General features: G+C 34.2%; 3 protein-coding genes across 4 annotated transcripts; 1 reads left to right on the top strand and 2 right to left on the bottom strand.

Annotated features, from left to right (window-relative positions):
- Positions 1 to 2,081: 2,081 nt before the first annotated feature.
- Positions 2,082 to 3,976, bottom strand: LOC140049057 (uncharacterized). Its single transcript, XM_072093873.1, has 3 exons — positions 3,934 to 3,976; positions 2,506 to 3,579; positions 2,082 to 2,185 (listed from the first exon to the last, which is right to left on the bottom strand). The coding sequence occupies exons 1-3, from the start codon at positions 3,974 to 3,976 to the stop codon at positions 2,082 to 2,084; spliced, it is 1,221 nt and encodes a 406-aa protein (XP_071949974.1).
- Positions 3,977 to 5,713: 1,737 nt separating this feature from the next.
- On the top strand, positions 5,714 to 19,501 carry LOC140050433 (eukaryotic translation initiation factor 2A-like). Its single transcript, XM_072095612.1, has 18 exons — positions 5,714 to 5,743; positions 6,733 to 6,820; positions 7,169 to 7,240; positions 8,265 to 8,383; positions 8,625 to 8,724; positions 9,072 to 9,154; positions 9,489 to 9,589; positions 10,042 to 10,159; positions 11,996 to 12,112; positions 12,420 to 12,488; positions 12,573 to 12,674; positions 13,085 to 13,125; positions 13,243 to 13,376; positions 13,823 to 14,039; positions 14,501 to 14,546; positions 14,665 to 14,756; positions 14,935 to 15,066; positions 17,871 to 19,501. Exons 1-18 carry the CDS (start codon positions 5,716 to 5,718, stop codon positions 17,997 to 17,999), a joined length of 1,788 nt encoding a protein of 595 aa, XP_071951713.1. The 5' UTR covers positions 5,714 to 5,715; the 3' UTR covers positions 18,000 to 19,501.
- Positions 19,502 to 20,693: 1,192 nt separating this feature from the next.
- On the bottom strand, positions 20,694 to 24,681 carry LOC140050434 (uncharacterized). Of its 2 annotated transcripts, XM_072095614.1 has the most exons (7): positions 24,578 to 24,676; positions 24,175 to 24,253; positions 23,641 to 23,835; positions 23,107 to 23,299; positions 22,541 to 22,659; positions 21,848 to 21,956; positions 20,694 to 21,599 (listed from the first exon to the last, which is right to left on the bottom strand). In XM_072095614.1, exons 3-7 carry the CDS (start codon positions 23,824 to 23,826, stop codon positions 21,478 to 21,480), a joined length of 729 nt encoding a protein of 242 aa, XP_071951715.1. In that variant the 5' UTR covers positions 23,827 to 23,835; positions 24,175 to 24,253; positions 24,578 to 24,676; the 3' UTR covers positions 20,694 to 21,477. The 2 variants fall into 2 exon arrangements, with proteins under 2 accessions (XP_071951715.1, XP_071951714.1); XM_072095613.1 differs by lacking the exon at positions 24,175 to 24,253 and having other exon boundaries at positions 24,578 to 24,681.
- Between the last annotated feature and the right edge of the window lie 243 nt (positions 24,682 to 24,924).

Genomic DNA, 24,924 nt, shown 5'->3' on the forward strand with positions numbered 1-24,924 from the left:
CGTCTGTTGACTCAAGATTCTGTAATCGCGCTTCGCTCTTTTACGCCCTCAGGAAGTTCATAGACTTCTTAATCCAGAAAGCTGTAGTAACTAGATTATCCTATCTAAACACACGGCAGCAGTAAATATATTATTAAATTATACAGCCGATGAATAAACTCTTGCGCAGTTCATCAAAAAGTGTATAATACGCCTTTTTCATGGAACGGAAGACATATTCGATCGATGACAAATAATGCAGGATCAGGTGCCGTTTTCGGCCACCTCGACTTGTATGGACTATACCATTATAAAAAGATGGGAAAATAGGGGTGTCCCATTTATTAATTGAGTGTGTTAAAATACTGCTTCTTTTGTTCTTTTGTTTTTCTTGTTGTTTCAGCAACAAAGCAACAACTTTAATTTACCTAACGATAACACAGTAGTACATTTGATAAAGATGACAGTAGTACATTTATCACATACTGATTATTAGGTAATCAGTAAAACAAATAAACATTATAATTTTGTCAATGAATCTGTACCATTTTGTTCCCAGAAAACACAGCGTTTGACATTGCATGTTTTTAGGTTTGGTCTTTCTAAATGTTTTAAACACGTTTTTAAACGTTTCTGTGTAGAAATACATGTTCTAATTGAACAACGTTTGCATCAAAACGTTATAATAGCGAATGCAAAACGGAGCTGATAATGTCGCCATGAAGAGGGATTGATTGGTGTCTTCCAATATAGCATGGAATACATCGGCAAGCCGTTCGCTGTAGACCGAGTCAATCATTTGCATACTAGACAAACCAATTACTTTCCCCGCTCTACCCAGCACCTTCTCAATTCGGTCTTTATCCCCTTACATTTCCTTACTGATATTCCCAGACAGTATACAATATGCCCAAATAGAACATCACTGATTAGTAAAACATAAACATTCTATAGTACAAATATCCTGCTTTACCCCAAAGAACCGAGTTTCCTCAAGCAGTACAGCCTTGTAATTAACTTCTTAACTACGATCATGTCCACCCATTTAGCTTTAGTCAAACACTACTCCCAGATACTTATAATTGTTAACAATCTCTACTTCCTTTACTTTAATTAATATATACTGTCAGACCAATTATGTTTTCGAAAATCCGATCCTTATTTCTTTCGTTTGATTTATATTTAGTTGAATATGATTTATCTACCGATAGGATTGGGCCGATTAGAATGCATTTGCCAACATTCTTTTACATATTTCACAACATTATAGAGTTTAGGTAATTTAACCGATTGTAATATAGTATTTAGGATATTTTAATATCGATTGTACTGTAGTATTTAGGATGTTTTAATTCTGATTGTATTGTAGTATTTAAGATTTTCTAATTTCGAATCCGATTGTACTAAAATTTAAAGTGTTTAAATCCAGATAGGAATAACATAGGCCTAGTATTTAATATGCTTTAATTTTGATTATACTGTAGTGTTTAGTTTAGTTTTTATATATAATAAGTAAGTATACGTACTTATATAGTTTTTATTTATTTATTTATTCATAGGAATCACCTTTATATCGGTGTCACACATTTATCAGTTAATGGTGCATCCAATTTTAAACAGACAAAATTACAAATAACATAAGCCACAAAGTTCTAAATACTAATACATAACATCAAAACAAAATGTAAACTAATTAATTAATTAATTAGATCTGTATGAAAATACATAATACGTAAATTGTACAATATATATAACTACAAAAATAAAAACAGAACAACAAAAATACAGGATAGGCCTAATAAATAAATAAAACATACAGATACATCCTCATAGAGATGTCTGTAGCTTGGTTACTATATTAATCAATTTGTTGAGATAGGTAATGCTGATAACATTGTAGATCTAGCAACCCATGCTTTCATTAAATATTTTTTACAATAAAAATCAAAGATTTTTCCTAATGTTTCATTTTCAGTGAATAAATTGTCTAGCATATTAAAAGTGGTGTTTTAATTCCTGAGGTCCACAATTAAAATTATCCCGGTACATACTTAATTATTGTCTAACAGAGTTTAATGAAGGACATTTAAATAAAAAATGGTTTACTGTTTCTTTTTCGTTAGTACTGTACACATCTTACATAATCCTGTGTTATGATTTGACCAGGATTGTCTACGACCCTCAAGATCTAGAGAGTTTGATCTTTCTTTAAATTTTAAATTAATGATACTCTTAAAATTACGCTTAAAAGAGAACGACGTTTCGACTCCATCATGGGGTCATTATCAAGTCCAATGAATAAAATATAAAACAACAACTAATTAAGTAGCACAAGCCAAGGGTCAAAGTTTAAATAACAAAAGACCTATTGTCTAACATCCTGTCAAATGAAAAGCTTAGCTTTTACAGAGTCACTTTGTTTATTCAGACTAGGTTTTAATTGTCTGATATACAACATTTCATAGATAAGACAGTCAAATTTGTTTTTGCATTTCCTAAGTATACTAAAACATGAATTAATTTTACTGGGATTAACAATCACTTTATGATCCTTCAAATGCTGTCCTATTAAGCATCTACTATGTTCAACAATGCGTTGGTAGAGGTGTCGGCATGTATATCCAACATAACTTGCATCGCACAAGTCACATTTAAATTTATACACAACACATTGTTGACTTATAATAGTTGGTTTCTTTTCGACTTTCCTAATGTTATCTTTAACTTTTTTACTTATGAATACAGGGACAATGTTTTTGTTTATCTTGTGACTTAGTTGGCATAGTTGTCGCTTGACGGAGTTCGCAGATTTCTGGTCTTTGAATGGCAGGATGATTCGCACTGGTATTTCGGATAGATCTGTTTCATCTTCTGCAGTGTTGTTATTGCTCTCTGCTGGTTTAAAGTTCTGTATGGTTGTTGTTATTAGTTCATCTGGATATTTCAGACGCTTAAAAATCTTCCTTAGAATTTCACATTCATCATTAAAAAGCTGGTGGGTCGACGATAGTTTGTAAGCCCGATTTAACATAGTTATAATAAGTGACCTTTTATACTTGTTGTCAACGTGACTATTGTAGTGTAGCAATAAGCCTGTGTCTGTTGGCTTTCTGTAAACCCGTGTGTGCAATTTTTCCAAATCTTTGGTTATCAGCATTCCTAGGAAAGGGATTGAATTGTTCACGGCAGTTTCCATTGTGAACGCTATCGCAGGATGGGTTGTGTTGAGTAAAGCTAAAAATTCATTGGCTGCTTCTAGATTTGGCATGAATACTAGTGTGTCATCAACATACCGTTTGTAGTATTTGGGCATGTGGTTCGTAGATTCAAGGCGTTCCTCGATGTGGCACATAAATACATTTGCCATAAGGGGCCCTAGAGGTGATCCCATTGCAACTCCATCAACCTGTTCATACAAGTTACCATTAAATTGGAATGTTGCTATATTGAGGAGTACAATTAAATCGTCCTTATCTAAGTTTAGTCCATAATTATCATTGAACCAGTTGTTAGTAAATGCTTTATCAGCAATAATTTGAATTGTCTCGGTTAAAGGAACATTTGTGAATAAGGACGAAAAATTCTTAAAATTAGTTTTATCTAACAAATATTGTTCAAGGTTTGGTTCCTTTATACATGTAGTAATAGTATATTCCGTTAACGTTGTTTTGCATGGAATTTTGTTTTGCTTTGGGCCTTTGAAAACCACCCGTTATGATCAACTTGTTTATTATTTTTCCTAAATGGCTTTATCCAGTTAGTAGATGGTTCTTCATTAAATTTGTCTATAAAATTTGTTTTATTTAAAATATCTTTAGTTAATATAGTAATTGTTACAAAATCTTGGCATTCCCTATAACACAGTACCTAATAATAACATGCCTTATAAAAAGTACATGCATTGCTAGTTTTTGATGTTTTGTATTGTTCCTTGTAGTTTGTACTGTAGGTTACATAACAGAACAATTGTATTGTCTCCCCATTCAATAGACACCATTCTCTACATAAAACATAATACACCACATCCCTATCATAATAATGGTATAGTCCATATAAGTCGAGGTGGCCGAAAACGCCACCTGATCCAATAAGGGATCAGAATAATGCATAATAAATTACTGTAAGAATGTTCTTAAAAGATTGGCCTACATCACGGTATGATTTAACAAAATTTAAAAAATGTTTTTTTCACCGAATCCATCGATAATTAACAGCACAGACAGTGTGATTTCTAATTATTGTTCAATCACACAGTTATGTAGGTTAATCTCTTAAGAACATTTTACAGTAAAAAAAATTGTCCATACCACTGTCTGTTAAGTAGTTACGAATTTTTAAGTCTTGTCCCCAGAAAATATGCACGCCGCGCTATGTTATTATTTCTGTTGGTTGCTGCGCGTACGTCCCTGTCACACTAAAATCTGTCCGGGCCAAAATCGGTCCGGTGGACCAGTTTTGGCTGCCAAAATCAGTCCGGGGGACCATTTATGGCTGCCAAAACCTGTCCGGCCGGACCAATTTTGGCCGCCAAAACTGGTCCGGCCTGGATAAAATCGGTCCGGGCAATAGGACTGTTTTTGGCCGCCAAATATATGGTGCGCAAAATTAGTCATAATGCATATATCATTAAAAAAAGGCCATGATTAGTCATTATATTGAAAACTATGGGGTTTTATTTATTATTTTAATATTATAAATTAAGCCTGTTTTTTTAATTATCATTATTAGTAGTAACTCATCAATAATAAGTACTAATTGTTAGGCTTTTTGTATACAATATGTATATCTCTGCCTGTTTTTAATCCAGTTTGTTCTTTTTTAACATCTTCTTTTCCCCATGATGTTAAAAACAATTTAATCATCATCATTTCAATCATTATCATTTATTTATGGTTAATCAATCAATATATCAATTCAATACAATTATTATAAACCAATTATCCAATATTGATTAGGCTGAGGAAGGAAAAAATGCCTCAATCCTATAAAATCTAGCTGGCAATATCGATCAGCGTCTCATACCCGTTCATGTGAGTGTGTGGCAGGCCCAATATGAGTGAACACCTAAGTCATGTTTTTAGATAAAATACATTTATTTATAGTATTTATCCGACAAGATAACTTGCTAATATATATCATGGGATATTTTTCTACCCATAAACAACTTAAAACAGCATCATAGGCCTAGTAATTCAATTAAAATCGACAGAAGAAAAGCCCGGACCGATTTTGGCAGTGGCGGACTGCTTTTGGCCACAATTTTGCCAAAACTGGTCCGGCCGGACCGATTTTGGCCCCGGACCAAATTTATCGTGACATCCCCGCATATAGCGTTGTTTGTCATGCTTAGTGAAAAAAGCACATACGCCCAAAAAATAACTGAAAAAGTTTGGCTGCTAACTTGCAAAATGTGTTTTAATTAATTACCTGATTAAATAAATGCTATAAAACCGACTGTCACATTGTTCTAATAGACTGTCTATAGATTACGTAATGAATCATTCTACTAACTTAACAGTGACCTGATAAGAGATAAAAAAAAATCTAAAGCTTTAATGTGTATTGTCTTTGCAATTTGCATGTGTAGATGGGGGGGGGGGGGGGGCGTCCCTATGATGTGGTTGGGTATATGGCCCGTCGTGACTGCAACAACTCAAAACGTATACGTATGAATAGCATAATGAAGTATGATAGGCTCATAATCCAGTAGTTGAAACAGACACGTTTTGTAACAAGATGGCTGCGCCCTATCCGCTACTTGCGTGTGAGTTTAAGCAAACATATTGCTTAAAACTTGTATTTTATGATAACTTTTGTAGAACTATTGTTTGCATAAATTGTAGAGTTATAAATTATTGATTAAAGATGCTACATTTGTACCTTTTAAAGATAGAATATAAGGCTAGGCCTGCCGACAAAGCAAGGTCCTTTTTTTCGTGGTCATCGTCGTGATGGGCACTGAGTTGAGTAGGTGTGAGGCACCTGCATTCTCACCAGGACCAGGACGTAGGGCCTAGACCAAAAGGAGGTCCAAGCAACATTATAGTTGTTTTAAGTAAACATTAATTACTCGTTTTCCTTGAATTAAAAAAGTACTCACATTATATTTTTATAATTGTTGTCTTTTTCTAATAAAATAAAATGTTTGGATTTATTTTTTGGTGAAGTTAACTCCTATCCTATTAAATTAAAGATGTATTGTCCCTTTTTTGACTAAATATGTATATTAATGAAAATATTATTTGTTTTTATTTTTTTTGGTAGAAGTGATTAACTTGATTAAAACTACAAAATGCCTATTCAAAAATAATAATAATAGGATTTTATTATTCTTCATTTTTCATGACACAATACATCTTCAATTATTTATTGATTAATAATGCACTTGTCAATTGTATGACCCACTATACGACCCCCGGGAGAAGTGCGTCATGGGTGCGTCATTTACAAATAATTACTGACGCAGGGGTCAAAAAACCTAGATGGTACGTCACATCAATGAACAAGGTGTGTCAATGTCCGTCACTTTATCACCCACCACATCATAAACAACATGGTCACAGTGCGTCAAAATGGGTGCGTCATGGTCACCTAAAGGTAAGTCACCTTTTTGACGCACGGGTGCGTCATGGTATTCAAAAGTATGACGCACATCGGACAAATGACGCACCTCTCCCGGGGGTCGTATAGGGGGTCATACAATTGACAAGTGCATAATGCCAACTTACTATCTAACATGTTGTTTTTTTAAAGTAAGAGGAACACAAGGTGTCCGCTTGTGTCGACCAAGTGCTCCCCGAGATGAAGAAGAAGATGCAAGAGGAATTTTTATCCCTAAAAGGTTCAAGTAGCCATTTTTTTACCAGTTTTTGATTTGTGTGAACTGCATTTATTATTTTTTATACATTTCAAGTTTACCTCAAGATTTTAGGTGCGTGATGTGAGAGCTAAAGTAAACATGAGTAAAAAAGCATCATGTGTAAAACTTGAAATGCTATTCAATGTTATATATGAAAATGGTTTCAAAAATGTTTATCATAACTTTATTTTTTACAATGATCAACACTTATGCTCAGTATTATCAATTATAGATTTCTCATTTTCATAAATTCTAGACTGAATGTTATTATTGGAAATAAAATGAATATTTTATTAATAATTCATTAATACAATTTTGTGTTTTCATCAGTTCTCAAGGACTTTACAAAGTGTTTATATTTAGTGAAGATGGAAGTCTGTTTTCCTGGTGTGATGGAAAAAGGTACAGATTTAAACATGTATTTAATTTATATATTGTTTGAAGGTTTGCATGGCAAAATAAAATGTTGACATCAAGTTTGCGGTACACCACATTTATTTAGTTCTGAAAAGAACTGTTGAGTTTCTCGACATTTCAATCAATATGCTTTGATCGTCCTCTGGATTGAGAATGCAGAATGTTCAGGCAACTGGAAATATAAGTGAAATAGGTTTCCAGTAAAATACTGAACCTTCTGCATTATCACTCCTGAGGACGATATAGATAGATATATATTGATAGAAATGTTGAGAAACTCAACATTTCTTTTGAGAACTAAATATAAACTTGTATCAACATGTATAATTTAAAAATGAATGAATTACAAAGTAAAGCAAAGGTCAAGTTCAATATTGAATATCGAAACGTGGCAGGCTGAAGGCGCTTGACCTTTGACAAGATCGCCTAAATTTTTAATATATTAACTTTACAATACTTAGTGTTGTATATTCTGGTACAGCCGCTCCATAATCTCTTTGCTTTTCTTCCTTATATCTATATTTTTTAATTTATACTAACAAATATCTTTTTTATTAATATAATAATAATAATATATCAAAAATTTATTAAATAATATTCATCGCATAATATGCAATCTACGATAATTTGATTAATTGATATAACAAATTTATTAAATACATAACATCATTTGAATAAAAAGAACAAATCACATATCTACACATAATCATAACATCGTATACTCTATCTCTAACAATTTTTTCAATCTTCTATCGACTAAAGCCGAAGTATAGTCGTTATCTCGGGACCGTTCTATGGCCACCACCAGGTAGGCTTACTTCATTAAGGCTTCTATGAATGGATGTACTGGTTGGGAGCAGGAACGCTAGTAGACCAAACTCAGTACCGTTTTGATTACGATCAATCGGGAAATTACCTCATGACGATACAAAAGTTATTTTTTCTAATTATATAACAAATATAACATTACATATAATATTCATTTTACCAAATATATCTCCTATTATAGTGTTTTTGTACGACATACCGTATCAGGCAAAGATGTTCTAAGTTTACCTAGGCCTAAAACTTCAGCTCTAAGTTTTTCACCAAAGGGGTCTTATCTTGCCACTTGGGAAACGTATGCAGGTAAGACTGTAATGCATTGTCTACACTTTCAAAAAAAATGTGATGTGGCCATGTATGGACATGATGATGTCATATCAATACCCTATTTAGGCATATCACTACCATATTTTAGCACACTCTTTTTGTCAAACTAGTTGGATAGAGCTTTAGACATCATTACATTTTGTACTTTTACTGTAACCTTTGCAATTATCCACATGATTTTATGAAAGTTTCATATCAAAGTTTCTTTCAATTTCAGTCACAAAAGATATTCCTGCTGGCACGCCTAACTTCCATATTTGGAATATAAAAACAGGGGAATTAATGACATCTTACGTTCACAAGAAACTTAGTAATTGGTAAGGCTTTAATTTGATAAAAATTGAGATGCTCAATTGGCTTGACCAGATCTCTGCCCTTGACTCTCCCTGATACAGTGGTGTAACGGCTATGAGCGCTCACTGGCTAAACACCTGAGCAGTGACCAGAAGAAAAAAGAGGCATTAAAATATGTCGAAAAAGGCTAAAAACATTCGAGGCCTTCAGCGTTGGAGGGCCAGTTAGAGTTCCTAAATCAGGGCCTCAAACCTCTGCTTTACAACACTGCCATACTAATATTGTTATAAATTATGAAATGAAAATGTTCAGTAGCATCACTTTTAACCATCACTTTCTTTTTACTTATTGAACTTGTTACTGTATATAGGATGCCACAATGGAGTGGAGATGAGAGTATATGTAGCAGAGATGTCAACAACGAGATTATGTTCTATGAAATACCCAATTTCAGTAAGATAATATTTATACAATTCAAATTTGTTTTGATATAATTCCCCCATAACATATTGTAATTTTATTGTAAAAAAATGCAGCAGTTCAGCTTTTGACTGCAAATGTATTGTTCTTGTCATAATAAAGATACCACGATCTAGGAGTGTTCTGGGTATTATATATAATAGACCTCAGATTTAGATTCATAGAAGCCCTTTATCATTTTTTAAACAAGGAGTTGGTGGGGAGAAGGCACCAGCCTGACCCAAGCTCTTTACCCACCTATGATTTTATTTATTTATCACAGTAACAATTTCCGTTATGACAACAACATTTCTTTATAATTCTGTAGAGCAAGCAGCTAATAGACTGCATCTTGAAAAAGTATCAAATTGTTTTATATCACCTGGTGAAAGTCCATTCAAGATAGCAGCTTATGTTCCAGGTAGCAAAGTAAGCACAATACCCACTTTTAGGCTGGCAAGCTAAAATCGAACCAATCTTCATGACCACCTGGGTAGAGCTGCTTGCCATATTCCTTTTTGTACATAAGTTAGGGACCCCTCATGGCTAACATATATACAATATTTATTAGTCATATCCATAAGGTGTGACGTAAGAATTGATCCACAATTGCAATTGAACTAAAATTCACTAATGCAAACGCTTTCCGTTGAGTCGTCTGTGTACTCGAATGGATTAGACTATCGACTTTGCATTTCGTTGTATGGGGTTAGAACAACTTTAACAACTTTTTACTTTAAAGCGAGAGAGAGATTGTTTAGAGGGTTAGGTTAAGTTATATTTAGGAAGTAGTTCGGCTATCTTTCATAGTAAGTCCCCAACTTATGTATGGAAAAAAAATCGCAAGCTGCTTTATTTTAACTGTGTATTTTATTTTTTAGGGTGGGCCATCATTTGTAAGGATGTTTAAGTATCCAAACCTCAATACAGTCGGAGCAGCGATTGCAAACAAGAGTTTCTTTAAGGCAGATAAAGCAGATGTTTTATGGAATAAAAAAGGTAGCCATATTGATCTATAAAAATGACTTACTTTCTCAAGTTCTTTTAGGGGTGTAGCTTCAAGAAGCATGAGCGGATGCCAAGTTAAAACTGGGTCTGTGGGTAGAACAAGTCTTCTCGGATAAGAACTATAAACTGTAGGTTCAGTGTACACATCTAGCTCATGTGCACTTTAAAGAACCTAATGCATCTTTCGATACGAGTAAGGGGTTACCCCGGTGTAATAGTTCACACAGCCACTGTCACACACAGCCACTACTTAAAAGTAGGTCTTCTAGTAGGCCTCCTGGTTTCATAACAGTCAGTTTGTTGATCTTCTTCTTCTTCTTCTTCGTATTAGGAGCCAACTTCATATGTGAAGACTCTGCTCCTCCAACTCTGTTTTGCTAGCTCTACTGCATTTGGTTGTGTATTATTGTTCTATTTAGTTATTCTTTTACAGAGAGAAACTGACTGCCTTATTTATTTATAATTATTATTATTAATTATTATTATTATTATTGTTATTATTATTATTATTTTTTTTATTTATTTTTTTTTTTCCCTTTCTTTTTTTCCCCTTACTTCTCCTTTCACTTTTCTTTCTCTCTTTTCTTCCCTTTCCCTTATCTCTTTTTTAAAGTTTTACTTATATAAATATATATACATGTTTAGTATGAATATATATAATTATTTGATCTATCCTATCTATTATATAATTGTATTGTATTCAGACACCTTGTAAAGATTAAAAAAAAGAGTAAACTGTACCCAACATTAAACACTATGGAAGTCTACCGTCCGTGCCAACCGCTATCACTTTCCTGGGCCGCTACCTAGGAGGCAGAATAAAGTAGCTGGATACCCATTTACCCCGCCTCAGCCATCCAGTTGCCCAGCGAGCTGTCACCAAGACAGAGACCCCCAGAGAGTAAGTTGTGACAAGGGGTACCCTATTTAATTAAGTTTGGACAATATGGGTTTTGAATTCCAGAATAGAAGTACAATTTACAACCTTATCTGGTAGATGATTCCAGTCGATGGCAGTGCGTGGAAAGAATGAATACCTAAAGTAATCAACTGTTGAGTGAGGAATATGGTATGATTGACTGTTCTCTCTCCGACTGGGTCTACAGGTGTTTTTCATGACCAGTTTCATATCGGCTGCTACATTGCAGTAGTGTATCTTATGGAACATTAACAGTCGAGCTATCCTCCTCCTCTCTTCCAAGGTTTCCCAACCAAGGACCTTCATCATTTCAAGTTTACCAATTAAATTGGAATTATATGGGTCCCAGACGGTGTTAGAATACTCTAATAGAGGGCGTACACAACATTTATATGCAAGGCCTTTTATCTGTTTGTTCCTGACACACAAGTTTCTTCGCAAAAAGTTGAGTGCATTATCTGCCTTGGAAGTTATGGCATCCACATGGGAGTTCCACTTCATATCTTGGGAGATGTTGACGCCAAGGTATTTAGCAACATCAACACTCTTTATTTCGCTTCCACATAGGGTGTATTTCTGCTTTACTTTCTTCTTCTTCTTTCTTGTTATTGTGAGAAGCTCACTCTTTTCTGGGTGGAACTGCATTTGCCATGTCCTACCCCATTCTTCAAGTTTGTGGAGATCAGACTGCAGGAGACCGCTATCAGTATTACTTGTAATGGTGGTATATATCATGGTGTCATCAGCAAATAACCGGATAGTAGAGTTGAGACCATAGCTTATGTCATTGATATAAAAAAGGATTGTTGAACTTACGGCGATGAAGATGAAGTGGATCACTAAATATATAGGCTTATTTGAGTATGTTTTACAGTAGGTAAATGAATCTTAATCTTTGTGATTCCCAGGTTCCGCTGTTTTAATTATTACATCGACAGAGGTTGATAAGACTGGTGCATCTTACTACGGTGAACAAGGCCTACATTATCTTGCTGCAGATGGTGGAAGCAGCGGGGTTGCTCTTGGTAGGTTGAAATGTCCAATTATCCCAAGTATTGTAATCGAATTACATATCAAAGTGTCAAAATATCTTTTTCACCAGACAAAATGTCTCAATTCAGTGGCGGAATTTGGAAATAGTGGGGCCCATACCCTAAAAGTAGTGAAATGAAGTTCTGAACTTAATTTGATGTCCTATCTTTTGCATTACAATTTGTGAAATTTAGAAGGGGCCCGGGCCATTGAAATGGATGTCCCAATGAAGAAAACATCATCGATTTTTTAAAATTATTAAAATAATTTATATTTTGGATTTTCGTTTTGTATTTCCAGGTAAAAAGGGACCAATTTACAGTGTTGATTGGAATAACAATTCTACAGAATTCTGTGCTGTCTATGGATGTATCCTTTTTTGACCGATATAAGATTTAATTTACATTATTTGATAGATTAGAATTACCGTAGTTTTCTTAACAAGATCATTAGTCATGCCTGCCAAAGCGACGTTATTCAACCTCAAGTGTGAACCAATCTTTGACTTTGGAACAGGACCACGCAATTCAGTATTCTTCAATCCTCAGGGAACTAATATCCTTTTTGTATTGTCTTCCCTTTTAAAGTTTGATGTTTAAGGAGGCACAGACCAGTGAACGTATCACCAATCACACTTAGGTTAAGGGAAACACTTACCCTTAAAATTAAGAAAAATCTCCTATCTAAGTGAATACAATTTAAGGGTTTATTTATTGAGTTAAGTGAAATACTTAATATTTAAGGGAAATATCTCACTTTGATTGGTGAATATGGCCACTAGCATTCAGAAGATTTATTATTGTGTACACTTACGATATCTTATCTAACTTAAATCCATGTGGTTAAATGTACTTTATACTCTTATTGGTGTCCCATTCTACAGGCCATTAATTTTGGCCATATACTAACATTAATACTGTATGTATTGAAGATTAAAAAATGTTATTGCCTTAACTTACCATCACTTCTATGCATTGCTGGCTTTGGCAACCTTCGTGGTGATATGGTAAATATACTTCCAGATTTTGAAAATGTTCTGAAGAAAAAAATAATAATAATAATATTGATTAGAATTGTTTAATTTCATTTAAAATAATCAACCTAATTTTGTTTTATTTTAAAGGAATTTTGGGATCGAAAGCAATTGAAATTAATATCGAAACCTCAGGCATCAGATTCTACTTTCTTCCAATGGTGTCCAGATGGAGAGCATGTGGTGACCGCGACTTGTTCACCTCGTCTACGACAAGACAATGGGTGAGATTTTCAGACACAGTATTAATGTTAGAATATGGAAAACAAATAATGGCTTGTAAAAAGACTCTAGCATGGGACACCAAGACAATGTTTGAGTATTTCTAGATGGTACTATACAGATAATGTGGCTTGGTGGTTATGATGCTTGTCTACCAATCCAAGGGTCCTGGGTTCAAGTCCTGTCTCCACTCCACTGCCAAAGACTTGTATTAAGACTTTGTTTATGTAGAGCATCTTATGTATATGTTTGTGTTGTGAACAGGATTGCCACCTTTAAGAATTCATGTATGCTTAGCCTTTTGCGATTTGCCCAAATATATGATTTTCAAAATGTTTAAATGTGGAGACACAGTACAGAGAATCAGGTGATTAATTTATATATGAATGTATGGGTTTCCAGGTCATGTGACTACCTCATTGATTTAACAATCGTTTTTATATTGCAGATTTAAAATTTGGCATTACAACGGCGAACTACGAAACACGTTTCAGTATAGTGCTGGTGATGAATTATGGGAAGTTGGTTGGCAGCCGTTCCCATTGGGTGTTTTCGTTGCTAAGCCAATTGTAAAACCTACTGTATCAGTTGCACAAGCTGAGGCAGCAAAACCTGGAGTGTATCGACCACCCGGTGCTAGGGGTAAACCCCCACCCAAGAAAATTGTAAGTTGGCGGTTTGATATTTTTATATTTTAAAGATATAGCAGACCTCCCAGGAATCGTAGTTTGGTGTAGTTTTTCAATTGTTATTGGACTCTTGTTGTTTGGTCATTCTTTCAAAAATTCTCTCGATATTTAACTTTTCTAAGTTGAGACCTCTAATGTAGTATTAAGAATTTATGTATTGAAATGTTGAATCAATTTTAAAGATGTGTTGTCCCCAAAAATCATGAAAAGTAAAGATTTATAAGGTCAGACTTTTAATAGCCCATTTTGCAGTTATTCACTTCCATAGAAAAAAAACAGAAACAAAATAATGATTTCATTTATAAAAAGACAAATAAACAGTTAGATTTAAATAAGTAAATAATTTGTTTTCCAATTCAATTCTGGTCAAAGTCAATAACTATTATGTGACATTAAAATGGCATATTCAACAAAAAAAATTAAAACTTTTTTTTTAGTCCGAGTTAGAGCCTGCTGAAAATATGAAGAAAATTGCTGTAGAGGGTGTGTATGTTTTCGATTATTAGTAAACATTTTATTGTACATTATAATATATCTTTGCTATTAAACATTCTTGATATTTTCATTCAGAATTTTACACAAATTATAATTTTATTTTTAGAATCTAATTTATCGAAGTCAGCTTTGAAAAATAAAAGAAAAAGAGAAGCCAAAGCAAAGGCTAAAGATCAACAAGCACATGACGGTACTTTAGTAAGTTTTAAGTTTATTATATTATAATGGCTCTTAAACCTTGTAATGGATTCAAATGACACTTTCTGCTACCATATTTAACTCACTATGCACTTTCCTATAAGCATTAATTGTTACAAAGTATTTCAAAAAGTTCATCAAAGCATGCTAGCTTTTATTTGTTATTAACTCATTTTAGATGTCACGGTCCAGTGATCAGCGTGATGCAATAGCTATGACGAATTATATTGTGGGAGGAGCTACAACTCGACAGCAGCCAGTCAGTGAAGGCAATGCAGATGACGACAAGAAGATTAAAGCATTGAAGAAGGTAATGTTATTAAAAAATTTAAATAAATATTAAAAATGAATTTGATTCGATATTCAACATTCTTCCATACACTTATGCATGTGCATGTTCGTGTAAGCTCAGCGGTTTTGAAGTCAAATGTCAAATAAGACCATTTTAATGCATGTCAAGACGTTTTAGTTGTTGAATTTAATGCTTACATGAAAGGGGCATAGCATACAAGATGGAAGAATAGAAATGTTCAGATTAAATACAGCGATTTTTAAAAACAGACAAAAACAAAGCAATAAAGGTATTCTTAAATCTTGCACAAGAAAAGAACACATCTGTATCAATTGTATTTACAAAACATACAATTGTGTTCATATGGTCCCTATGTAGGCCTAGATTAAAAAATCCCAAAATTATATTTAAGTGAAAATGTAGTGGAAAAAATCCATACTACATACACTGCCATACATTCTTCAGGTAGTTCTATATGGCCTCTAAGTCCCCTTTATAATCTAGCTAGGCCCCACTATACAGATCAATTTGATAGGCCTAGTAGTAGTATATGTCCTCCAAGTCCCCTTTATAATCTAGCTAGGCCCCCACTATACAAATCAATTTGATATGCCTAGTAGGCCTAGCTTTTAAACTTACCTTCTTTACCCAGTTTGATAGTAATTTTGGTGTATGATTGTATTCTTTATACTTTTACTTCTGTTGTCTGTTCACATGATGTCCTAATAGCCATTATTTTACTCAAATAATCAATTAGTGCATCATCTTAGTTCACCTGTCAAACTCACACTCACATGTTTATTTTGACTTCATTGTCTGCTAAAATCTCTCTTCTCTGATTTGTTGAATCTTCAAAACTCAACAGTTATCATACAGACATACATTAATGAAATGTTATATAACTCTGTAAAAAAAATCAGTTCTTCATTGTTTTACTAAATAATTTTATCAAAAGTTCATTGATCTAGACTGATTTAACATTAATAGTAATATTTTTTATTTTCTTTAAATTATCTGTGGTTCAAGTAGGCCTGTTTATTTGACACATTGCATTAAAGATGTATTGTCCCCCTGAAAAATTAATTCTTAACAATTTTTCTGTGGAATATGCCATTTCAATGTCACCAAATAGTTATCCACTTTGACCAAAAATTGATCCAAAAAAAAGTATTTACTTAAACAAATTTTGTATATTAATATTTTTGTCCTCAGTGAGGAAATTCGGATTAGGCCCTCCACAGACCCACGGCAGCCAGCAGTGCAGCGCCTACCAGATTAGGCAATGAGAGTAAAGCATCTTGCCTAAGGATGCAATTAGTATGGTACAGATAACCTCGAACCCATGCCTATCACATGCTAGTCCGATATTACCATTACACCATCACTCTCCAGTATATACAGCACCCGCCACGATTTCTAGACGGTCTCCCATCCAGAACGCAACCGGGCCCAACGTTGCTTAACTTCGGTGATCTGACGAGAACCGGTGTTTCAACGCAGTATGACCGTAATGTAATTTAAAGCAAAAAATAGTCAAATTGGCTGCCAGCCAATGTGTTTTTGGTTGAATTTAACCATTTATTTTGTAATTTTGTAAGTGAAAACTTTTTTTCCAGTTTTTTTTCTACAGGAATGATTAACTTTATTAAAGCTACTAAATAATGTATTCAAAGGCTCATTTTATTAATTTTTATTTTTCATGTTTTTGGGGGAATACATCTTTAAGTCAAGTCAATGAGTTGGGCTTGATTCAGTACTAGCCAAAGGAGTTCACTCACTAAGATACTAATCAATTTTGAAGGAGAAAGGGAAAAAGTTTGTTGCCCCCCCCCCCCCCATATTACTGTCAATGCTAGTTCAAACATTTCTCATTGTTTTTAGTTAGTAAATCTTGTTATGAGGAAGTATAAGTTTTATTTAAGTGTACACTCAGTTTCAATCAAATATATTTTTAATGTGTTTACTTTCAGTTTTATTTTAGCTTTCTTGTTGATATAGTGTCTATTGTTGAACCTTCTGTTTTCTCTATAATATTTAGTAGAATACCGTACACAATGAACGTTATGTAAGCCTTCAGGCCCAACACAATTATGCAATAAAGAAATAATTCTATGTTTGTGCAGCTTTACATGCTTTTTTGTTTTCTTTCTTTTCTTTGTTAGCTTTACTTCACTTAGGAAGGAAGTAAAGAATTTAAAACTAGAAGTCTGCTTTCTATCAATAATATTATTATTACTTGTATTACAATACTGATCTCATATGACCCTGCATAAGTACAATATTTGATATTTGAGTGCAATAGGAAGTTGACCTACATTATTCTCTGGCCTTTATAGGATACCTGGATTTGTTTTTTGCATGAAGGGAGCTTTTGTTAACTTAACTTTAGTTTATACTGTAGTTTCTTTTAATGTAGCTCCACCATTTGTATTTTCAAAACTAGATCATTTCAGCTCAAGTATAGGTATAACATGCCATATGTGTCAAAATGTTTTTCTTTTTACAAATAATACCCTTTAACATTGCCTCTAAAATCTCCAGAGTTTATACACCGGGGCGTCAACACCTGCTAATATAAAAGGGGTCTAAAGTGCCTCAGTGGAGAAGAATGTTGTTGAAAGGGTGTAACATCTAAGTCAACAGCGCACTGATCTTCATGAAATAGTGCTATATAAATGTCGCATTACGTAGAGTCTAGAACCCAAATGCGTTTAGTTCAATAATTCACTGAATTCATATCACTCATATTTGACAATATAATTTATATTAATATATTATAGTAAAAATATTTTTGTTCATTTTACGGTTCTTTTTTCTTCTAGAAATTGAAAGCTATTGAGAAACTTAAAGAACAGCAACAGCAAGGAAAGGAACTAGAGAAAAACCAACTAGATAAACTTAAGACAGAAGAAGCTCTTTTAAAGGAAATACGACAGCTTGAGATATCCTAGGTATATATAGATATGTTTTGTCTGTAGATATCAACATACAAATTGAACAATTACAATTAAATCTAAATATGACTAATGTAAGAGATACAATTTCTGTTACATATTAGTTTGATGTCATAGGTCAAATGTGTATGACATGTCACACACAACATGTGTGGCGTGCCATACATATTAACTGACAAACTGAAATTATAAAAACGGTGATAAACTTGTGAATATTGTGAACACGCACCTTTTTCCGGTTTGATTACATTTATGAGAAAAATTAAACATTTATTTAAGATTAAAACTATTATTAGCAGTGGCGTAATGGCTATGAGCGCTCGCTGGCTAAACCCAGGAGCCCCTAAGCAGTGCCTAGAGGAAACAACAGGCATTAAAGTGGAGCTACACTCAGACTTTCTCAGCTTATATTATGTTTAAGTATGTTTAATTGAAAGTGATTACATAAAAAAAACCAGGAAAAATACGGAAATATTTTCCAAAAACTCATTTCTAAAAAAATCGGTCAGAAAATAGTGTTTTAACAAATTACAGTTTTTCAGTAACTTAGGGGTTATTAGTTTACAATACGTCGCGAAACGCGTTACACTTAGCGACTGACGCGTTTTAGTCGCCGGTTCAACGCATTGATGAAATGTCTCCCCTTTGGTAAATTATGTGTCGAAAAATGGGGAATAAATTTTATACACACAATTAATACGATTTGTTTAGGCCTAAGTAATATTTCCGATAAGAATGTCAGTATAATTTACATGTAACCTCATGATTTTCACTGTACAACAACAACATAATAATAATCTTATCAGATTGCTTTTAACTTTAAGCTAGGGCTAGGCCTAGCTAAGCCGTCTGCTCAACCAAGCTAGCCTTGAATTTTTGTCTAGAGGCCTATGTATTCATAGGCATGGTCGTTTCGCCCCATTTATCGTTCCTGGGTTTTCTCGCACATTAAGAATTGTGAAACACACAATCCTATACAGAACAAGAGTAGTAAAGCGATGTGCAAGCTTAGACCTGACTGAAAAGCAACTATTCAGGCACCCTATCATGGCCCATGGGTAGGCCAAGGTCGGGTGCCAGCAAAACAAACTTCACTGCTGTCAGCCTAGCCTAGCTAGAGGCCAAGCAGCAACGGTACATACCTACACTCTAGTAGGCCTAGGCCTAGCTTTATTGAATATATAGCTACGTCTTTCTCAAATCTCGTTAAATTTGACATTTTAGTAATAGTCTCATAATCACATTATTACACTGTGAAACATAATAGGGTCATATTCAGAATGTTTTAATATACTTTTCGCCCGTCAAAAATAACATCGCGACAAAATAACAGATCGCCAGCACTGCAGTAGTGTGATTATGAAAAATGTCACGTGATCGTACTCCCTAGCAAAATAAAAAACCCAATTGGACCCGAACGGGGGAAAGTGTCTATTTACGCAAAATTGCGCAATGTATACGTGATAAAAATACCAGAAATAGAAAGATCTGGAAAAATTACATAAATATACATTTTACATTTTTTTTTTGGTGAAGAAATGAATTTTTTAGGATTATTCAAATATACCCCCCTTTTGCATGTAAAAGAATAGGAAATTACAAGGTATCCCCCCAAAACGCAAAAAGGCGTGATTTTCAAGAAAATCGTACTCATTGAAAAAAAATTTCAAAAAAATATGAAGTATAAGGGATGATATTTTTAAATAATAGTTGAAATGTATGAGAAATAGTAATTTTCTGGGTGGAGCTCCACTTTAAAATATGTTGAAAAGGGCTAAAAACGGCCGAGGCCTCCAGCGTTGGTGGGCCACTTAGGGTTCATAAACAAGGGGCCTCATGTCTCTACGATAAGCCACTGTATATTAGCAACATTATAACAAGATGTTTAATTTTAAAGTATAAATGACATTCGTCAGTATTCATAATATTCAGTCCTACTAAATTTATATTTTGTTGAATTTCATTAGAAAAATACATGAACAGGCGGCCATGTAGTTATCGTTTTAAAAATATTAAACTAATTTAATCTCTGTATGAGTCATATTTTATAACAAAAAAGTGTTGCTAAAAACAATAAACATAATTTACATTTACAATTGTTTTATTTAGCTTGCAAGGAAATATAATTGCTCAGGCCACTCTTCCTTTGGTCTGCCCAAGGCACTCTTCCCTGGTCTTCCAAAGGCACTCTTTCGTGGTCTGCCCAGGGCACTCTTTCCTGGTCTGCTAAGGGCACTCTTACTTGGTCTGCTCAGGTCACTCTTCCCTGGTCTGCTCAGGTCACTCTTCCCTGGTCTGCTCAGGTCACTCTTCCCTGGTCTGCCCAGGGCACTCTTCCCTGATCCGCTCAAGGGACTCTTCCTTTGGTCCGATCAGGCAGCTCTTTCCTAGTCTGCCCAGGACACTCTTTCCTGGTCTGCCCAGGGCACTCTTCTTTTGTCTGATTTAGGCAACTCTTCCCTGATCTGATCAAGGGGCTTTCCATTGGTCTGCTCAGGACACTTCCTCCTCAAACCAATCAGTTCTTCATTACACAAGAAATGATTGAAAACGATTCTCAATGGCAATTTAGTTACCAGGATTGTGTCCTCAACGACCACTGTCGCGCCCACTGTCTCTCCCTAAGTCACCATCTCCTCACTCTTCCTCTTTTCCATAACTTTTTACAATAAAGTGAGCTACAACTAAATATCCGATTCAATATGTTTTATTAATTTATCCAATACTTCACTTATTTTTTACAAACAAAACCAATACATTGAACTTATCTTACTTAAAAGTTTAAATTAGTGACCACACTTGACCACTATTTCCGGGTCTGACGAATATTTATCTCACTTTGTACATTTTAAATAATACTTTTTTTAAATAGATAGAAACCACATTGTAACCGTTAGTCAACCATAACACCACAGCAATCGGATTATAAATATATAAATACTATGTTTACAATAAATAAATTAGTTTTTAAAACTTAACAATAATAGTCATTTAGTAATGCTTGTTTTTGAATAATTTCAATATGAAATGACGAGGTTTTTTTTACAACATTTGAAGTATAACATTAAATGAATTACGGAGTTTTCAAATGTGACGCTTATTCCCTGTCAAACGGAAAATGCTAGCTTTGTTTATTAATATGTTATAAATATTATACATTTCTTTTTAATCTAATACATTTTTTTTCCATTTAATAAATAAATCAAGTTTTTGGGCGCGTTACAATAATTATATTATTATCAAACAAATATTAAATAATTTCAGTTGGAATGTTTACAAATTTTAAATCAAGTTTTTGGGCGCGTTACAATATATTATTATAATAGGCCTACAAATATTAACTGATTTCAGTTGGAATGTTTACAAATGTTAGTACTTTAGCTAAGCGGCAAATTATCCGCCGCTTTTCATTGGTCAAATTACTTGCGTTGCTGGTTATACGTCATAGCGTTGCGCGTACTACTTCTTCCCAAGACTAGATTGTGACGTGTATGAAGAAAACGTTGAGGGAGTCACCCATCTTGTCTTCAATGTCTGAGTCTGTCAACTGGTACAAAGTAATATCATGGGTCGTACGATCGTACCCCAGATAATAACCTGTAAAAAGAAAAATATAGAATTGTTGGATGTCAAAAATATCATTAAAACCGAGTCAGTGGGTGAAGATGTAATTCTTGATACTAATATTTGGAATTCACTCTTGCAGACTTTCTCGTAAATGTACGGTGTAGGAGAGAAACAAATGTTTTCTTAAAACTGTGGAATTATGAAGCGCTGCGGTATTTATATGTATTTTTTTCCTTTTTAATTGATATTGTAGAAATTCGAAAATTAGGAAGGCTTACCTGAATTTGTAACCGACTCAAAGTAATAATGGTCAAGGGTCGAATCATAATGCCTGTAGAATAATTTGTTGTCCGTTGATTGGAAAAGTTGTGGCTCAGTAGCAACATCCTGTAACAAAAAAAATCAATAAAATTGTCAGTGCCGATGTAAAATGAAGGAGAGAAAAGTGTCGCATATCTTTTCATTCATTTCATTTTTTATTGTTCCATATAAAATAAATAAACGATCAAGAAAAAGTAAGAAAAAAAATGGTTAAAACTTAGTTTATGCAGGGAAGAGTTAAATTACAATTTAACTCTTCCCTGGTTTATGTGTGGAATCTCAAATAAGCCAACAAAGGCTTTAAGGCTGAGATTCCAAAAGACATTACATTGTGCATTGTAACGTACAATTGCTTTCTAAAAAAATATCTATCTCTAATATTTTTTTTATGACGTCATAGTTCTTAGTTCCCAGAATGCTTCATGAAATAAAAGTTACTCTCCATCTTGATCTCTAAAAGTAGTTGGTCGACATGTCATTTCTTTCGCAACTAATAATTGCAATATCACAAAAGTACAGTATACGGTAGTACTTCTATTTACGTTATTACTTTTCTGCCACAATCCCATCCTTAAACTGTTTATTAAAATGTTACCAGCTCGTTAGAATGATAGCATGCATAAGGTTAGGCCTATAGGTAATATACTTACCACCAAAGAAATGGAAGTAGATGAGGGAGCCGACACGTACTTGGACGTGTCTACGTGCTTGAATGCCACTGCGGTTAGGCTGTTGGCCAAGTCTGTGTACGTGCTCACAAAAAATTTACCTGAAAATAATCGTCAGTATTAAGTTTATGTTGTGGTCATTCGTATTCATATTCAATATCACAGTATTCTCATTTGTGCACAATTTTGTTTCATGATATTTCCCCCCAGCCCTTCTCCAAACACAAATGATATTAGCGCTTCCCCATTAACAGAGGGATCCACGGGTTGAGGCCTACAACAACTGATCAATCATCTTCCATAACCCTCACTATTTTAACCTACCACCATCATCTTATTCTCATAATTAATTTAGTCAATCCGTTAGGCCTAATTGTACTTTATGCTAATTACGTCCAAGATAGGGCAAACATTTGACCAATCAAATTAGCCTTGACTTTGAATTATCGATATGATTCATTCTCGCCATTATTCTTTTTATCAACACCATCTTCCTTTCATCACTAAACATTGTCTAAGATTTGAAAATAAAAATAGGAAAATCTTACATTTATCTTCGCTTGTGGTAGCTGTCATTTCAAGAGCATCGTTTTCAACGGCTAGGTATCTCTGGTCGTTGCCATTTGGATAATTTCGCATGTAGAAATTTTGCCCCTGAGTACTCTGAAGTTCTGCAAACAGACTCTGAGTTATGACTTCTTCGTTGACGAGCGATTCCTGTTGGTCTTTTGATTCGTTGTTCTGAAATAGAAGTGTTGTTTCAGTGATTAGGGCTGGCGTACCTTCTGTGACTTGAACGATGTAGGCTTACGCGTGGTTCCCACTAGAACACAACGTAACGCAGCGACGTATCGACGCAAAGTGATGTATTGCGTAATCGCAAGTGGGAACCGACGACGCACCTTTGTTGTAATCGCAGGTTTGATTTCACGCAGGCGGGGGCAAACACAATTATTAGAAGTGCATTTGCTTACGTTGCGTATTGCGTTACGTTGCGTCGCTAGTGGGAACCAAGCTTTAGAGACCTAGGCCATAGTTGTATGTTTATTCAGCCTTCTACAAGGGTCTATTACCGTACTTACCTTCATATTTGTGGTATTGAGACATGCGTCTTGATCCCCGATCGGTATATCATTGCCGCAGGTTGCTGGTGGACTTTGTAACTTTGCTAAATACTTCTTCACTTGAGAAAAGGAAAACACATTTCCAGATTTGCGGGTTGTGTTGTTGAATTCATTAGGCGTGTTGATTTCGTTGGTGTTCGACATCTTTGTATCCTGCACAATAAATAACACACAATTAATACTTGTGAATAACTTCTGCCACAACAATAGTAACGTACTGTACCTAGGCCTACAGTATAATATAGTAAACATTAACAAGAAATCGCTCTACCATCCCTAACATTATTCTTCTGCTTCTAAAACTAAAACTTTGTAGGTTTACAACATTAATAATAATGAACGAATTAATGAATACCGCATGCCTTGGTTTATGACTGAATATGGGTCTTTTGGCATTTTAACGACTTTTTAATGACTTTTTAATGATTTGATTTACTGTGTACTTGTATAATATAGCCTATACTATTGTTTTAAATTCTGTTAAATGTTTACTTTGTACGTTGTTTGCAGAATTATTCAGCCGTTGGCTGCCTTCTCTTTGTACTATTTATGTGTTTTTATGAATAAATACCTACATATAAAAGAAGCCGAAATTAAATAAGATATGCGTATAAATCTTGAAAATAATCTCGTCTTTTAAAAAGACATTGAATAGAAACCCATATCCAAGCTCATATATAGGCCCATATAAAAACTAATCTCAACCATGAAAGAATCTACGCTTGAAGTCGGAAGCGCAAATCGAAAGACTTTCGAAAAACAGTTTTCCGAATTGAAATCTCGAAAACGTAGATGCGTAGGTTGCTGTACTGGAATCTTGGAGGAAATAGGCCATAGCGCTGAATTGTAAAACAATGTTAGTAAAAATGTTGAAACAATTAATTTAGCTACTTACTGTGATTCGTTACTTATTACTTTACTTGGGGTTTTTAACTTCAGCGTCTTTAACTTCAGCTTCTTGAGTATGAATTTTCACAAAAATGTGCTGCTTTTATACGCTTTAGACATCCGGAATATGTATGACGAAAGTCTATTTAAAACATGTTGTTATAGCAAGTTCAAACGACCTGTTAGATATGCATTTTGATCTCATTATAAAATGATACATCCGTTTGACTAACAATACAAATTTTGGCACAAATATTAGTTTAGAGGTCATTCATGCACAAAGTATCAATGAAGCTTGACGTACGTTTGATTTGACCAATCGCAAGTGATAGATTATTCGCATATTCGCTTGTC

This window comes from Antedon mediterranea, chromosome 5 (genome assembly GCF_964355755.1).
Source record: "Antedon mediterranea chromosome 5, ecAntMedi1.1, whole genome shotgun sequence".
NCBI lineage: Eukaryota > Metazoa > Echinodermata > Crinoidea > Comatulida > Antedonidae > Antedon > Antedon mediterranea.